General features: G+C 26.7%; 1 protein-coding gene across 1 annotated transcript in view; it reads left to right on the top strand.

Moving 5' to 3' along the window:
* The first annotated feature begins 1,040 nt into the window (after positions 1-1,040).
* Positions 1,041-4,297, top strand: part of LOC108750164 (sec1 family domain-containing protein 2-like) — a 3,681-nt gene continuing 424 nt past the window's right edge. The window contains 9 exon segments of the mRNA XM_018489442.1: positions 1,041-1,238; positions 1,317-1,559; positions 1,668-1,937; positions 2,054-2,239; positions 2,364-2,630; positions 2,773-2,901; positions 2,988-3,219; positions 3,841-3,949; positions 4,215-4,295. Of these exon segments, the coding sequence (XP_018344944.1) occupies positions 1,041-1,238; positions 1,317-1,559; positions 1,668-1,937; positions 2,054-2,239; positions 2,364-2,630; positions 2,773-2,901; positions 2,988-3,219; positions 3,841-3,949; positions 4,215-4,295 (1,715 nt within the window).

Here is a 4,297-nt window from a genome sequence, read left to right as displayed (position 1 = left end):
AATTTATTAAAAGTCTCTATAATTGCTAGTATATATATATATATATATATATATATATAGAGATTTATACTAGTAATTACATTTAATAAATACTGGCTGAAAATTTGCATAAAGACATACATAACTTTGTAATTTCATAAGATAAATATTATATTGTATATAAAACAAAATTCACTAAATTAACTTGTTTGAATTTTCAGTTTTATTTATTAAAATTCAACAACTTTTATTTACATATTTAGCAGATGCGAAACTAAAATTTTTTCGTTCAAGGGCCCATTAAACTATCCCTCTTATGGATACTGGATAGTCGGCACGCTTCTGTCTTGAGAATGTATTACAGAGACAAACCATGTCTACTTTCGACGATACGATTTTATCGACAGTGACAGAAAATGTATGTAGTCATGTAGTTTCTGAAAATGGGTGTACTGGCGGTAGTGTACGGGCGATTTCGACGGTAACGGGAAGAAGGCTGGCATGGTCTCTCTTAGGTTTTTTTGTGGTATTGTCGATTTCGATGATTTCACAAAAATATAAAATAAAAAAAGACAGGAATCAAGACTGGATCTTGTCAGGAACTTTAGGTTTCTTTGGATTTCTCTCCGATAACGTCAAGTGAATTGTATTTTTTTATCCTTGTTTTATGTTTAAAGCTGGAATGACACATTAAGGCACTGGAGCACTCGTGAAGTTTCAGCTAACAGCAGCCTGCTCCTGTCTTATAATTTATAGTCAGCTATTTAACCATGTGGCTAAAGTTTGTCATGATTACATAAAAAAATAATGTACTGTCACGAATTTAAACTGTGTGATGTAAAAAGTTGAGTTCTATTTTGCACAATTAACAAGGATGACTAAATAATATTGTTATATTACAATTTATGTTGTCTCAAATATTTATGTTGAACAATATTATTACATTGTTACTATATATTACTTGAATGTTGAATACAGAATAATTTGTAATTTTGAACTCAAAAGTAAAAGTGAAAAAATTTCCAAAATACATTTATGTATGTTATATTTTTAATGGAATAATGGAAGCTATTAATGATATGGAACAATTTCTTGCTGATGTTTGGCATGATATTGCTGGTTTTGTAAGTGAATCTGCGGTTTATATAGATCATGCAGCAACGGAATGCCTTCACTGGCATACTGGTGGCAAGATACATTCCTTCTTTAAGGATGTTGGTGCAATGTCAGTTCATGAATTGGATATGTACAATTTTCGTGTATGTGATTAGCAAATGCATTTGTCACAAAAAAATCTCATAATTAAATAGTTAATTTATTATGCAATTTGTTTACAGTATGTCAAAGTACAGAATTGCAAAAAGGTAGTTATTATTTCTACTTCTACTGATCTAGCTTTTTATCAACGTACAGTTAAGATGATATTAGAGAAAAATGCATTTGAACACTGCACAATTATTACTGCTGCACATTCAAGCGTGTTGAATTACGAGGTTTCAGTGCCACTAGAGGATAGAACAGATTATACTAAATTAAAGAGAGATGTAAAAAGCTGGATGCATTCTAATCAACAGTTGCAGGTAGTATTTATTCGTTTAATATACAAGTGTCTTTACTAACTTTAAATTTATTATATAAAATTTATTATATATTATTAAAGTTTTATCATTATATATTGATTTTTATAGGACTGTTCAGTGACAATACTTTTTCGACCAATTTTTATTAGTCTAATTGACAGTGGTCTATTTGTAACACCACCTTTCAGTGATTTATTATCACCATTAAATAATGCATTGTTAAAGAATTCACAGTATGCAGTTGATCATTTTGTAAGTTTGTTTAACAGTTTATCAACATATTTTAAATTGAAAGAAGATATTTATTCAATGGGAAAATTTAGCGAATATGTTGCTGAAAAATTAGAAACGTTACCAATAGCTATCGATCGTAGAAACGTAAGTTTATGAAAGAATAATTTTAATGATATATATATATATTACACAATTAAAAAAAAACAACAAAGATATTAAAAAATATTAAACGTTTTACTTTAAAACTTAATTTTATATAGAGTTTAGTTGCTGCAAAGGGAAAGGGAGTATCTTTAATCTTTGTCGACAGAATATTAGATCTTTGCACTTCCACTAGTAATAATACTGAATCGTTACTATCCAGAATATTGTGTACTTTACCTCATTTACCTCATCATTACAATGACGTTGCAATAAATATGTCTCCTCTATTTTGTGGTCCACAGGTATAATAGCTCATTATAATTTGATTTATATATATATATATATTTCATTTAAATATTATGAACAATATTACAGAATTGTCAATTATTACATGAAAATTGCATAAAAGTATTTTTATGTTTTAAGGAATTTGTCGATGTACCAGGATGCTTGGCCAGCAATGATAAAACGTTGATGAATATATTAATCACAAAAAAACAAAAGGAAGTATTGTCTATTATGAATAAAATACTCGTCGACATACTTTCATCAAAAGAAAATTTAAAACTAAGAGAAAACCTGAAACCAAAACTAGCAACAAGGATTTCTGCACACAGTTTAGAGAAGCTTGTAAATAAATTTAAAGATGTAGATGATCTTCACATTATATCAGAATCAAGCAAAAAGCTTCAAGTATGTGTATCCTAATATTGAAATATTAAAATTTAATATATGCTTTTTGATGGCCAAAATGTTTCTAGATATGTATAATTTTCTTGTAATATCATATCAATAATTTAGAAAAACATGTATTTAAATATTATTTATTTTGTAGGTGGTACTGGGAATTATACAAACTTTAACATCAGAAAAGACTTCACGGTTAGATCTATTAATTAGTCTCGAAAAATTAATTTTACAAAACATAGCTGTAAGTCGTGATTCTACGAGCGTGCTTGGGCAAGTAATTATCGTATTTAGTTTCTTTTGCACTCTCAGTATTTGCATCACTTTTGATAAGATTACATTTTTCCTTTCGAATATTTTCAGTTAAGTAATATAATAAAAACTCGCGAAAAACGAGGCCTGGATACAGACAATATATTGGCACTTTTAGTGCATATTTATGCGTTAGCTGGAACTGAAATACAATTCTCTCTTCAACAAGAGCAACAGCTGGAAGAAGCGATTACTGATGCTATATTTGAGGATATTACAAAATTAAAAGAAAATATGCTAAACAGCAAGATGTCAATGTATCAACAAACTTTATCGCTTTTTGGTTAGTAAAATGTGCTAACCGATAAATACAAAAATAATAAATCATTAACACATTATGAAAAATATTTTAATATTACAAATATAAAACAAAATCCGAGAATATAATAAATAATATAAAATTCTATTTGACAATGAAAAATAATATCTATTTTGTATATGAAGTTAATTGTATTTAATCTAAATTATACAAAATTGTTTTTATCTTCCTAATATATTAAATTATTCATTCGTAATATATATCAAATAATATATATTAAATATGCTCAAAAATATTATTACACTGATAATAATTTTATGTTAAAAATATAAATTATATTAAACTTTTTTATTTTATAGCCAATTTCGTCATCTCTAGATAACTTTATCCATAAGCTATCTCTCAGATATCTCATAAGTAAATGAGGAAGATATCTCGTGGATAAAGTTATCAACAACTTATTTAGAGATAAAGAAATTGATTTTTCATTACCTAATTAAATTTTTTTATATAAATGTATCATGAAAATATAGATTATAAATTCATCAAGTCTGATAATGTTTGAGCTTATTGAATAATTAAAGATAAGTAATAAGTGTGTAATATAATAATTTGCAATATTATACTGATATATATCTAAATTAGATATTACAGAGACTGAGAGTATAAAGGAAACATCTGCAAAAATAGCGAATCATATTATGAAGACGTTACATGAAATAGCACAGCAACGTGCGCCTCTACATAACTATACGTATGAAACTATGAAGATATATACATATATATAATTTACACATATATACATAATTATTATGGAACATATATTTATATCTGTATACGTATATTACACATTTTTTAATATTTGTATTTACAAAGATAAAATTCATTTTGAAATTGAACATATTCGGATTAAGAATGATTCTAATTCTTATTTCATATTTTATGTGTTTAAATATTCATATATATGCCCAAATATGTATATAAAAAATATATAGTAGCATTTTAAATATTTCTTATAGTTCCATGATGTCTAAATCAAGTTCTCAAGAGATCGTTCGACGTGTTGGCATCTTGCAACAATTATTAACAGATATACTCCAGC

This window comes from Trachymyrmex septentrionalis, unplaced genomic scaffold, assembly GCF_001594115.1.
Source record: "Trachymyrmex septentrionalis isolate Tsep2-gDNA-1 unplaced genomic scaffold, Tsep1.0 scaffold330, whole genome shotgun sequence".
Classification (NCBI taxonomy): domain Eukaryota; kingdom Metazoa; phylum Arthropoda; class Insecta; order Hymenoptera; family Formicidae; genus Trachymyrmex; species Trachymyrmex septentrionalis.
Note: the sequence above shows the minus strand (reverse complement) of the source record. Positions and strands in the feature narration are given on the sequence as shown.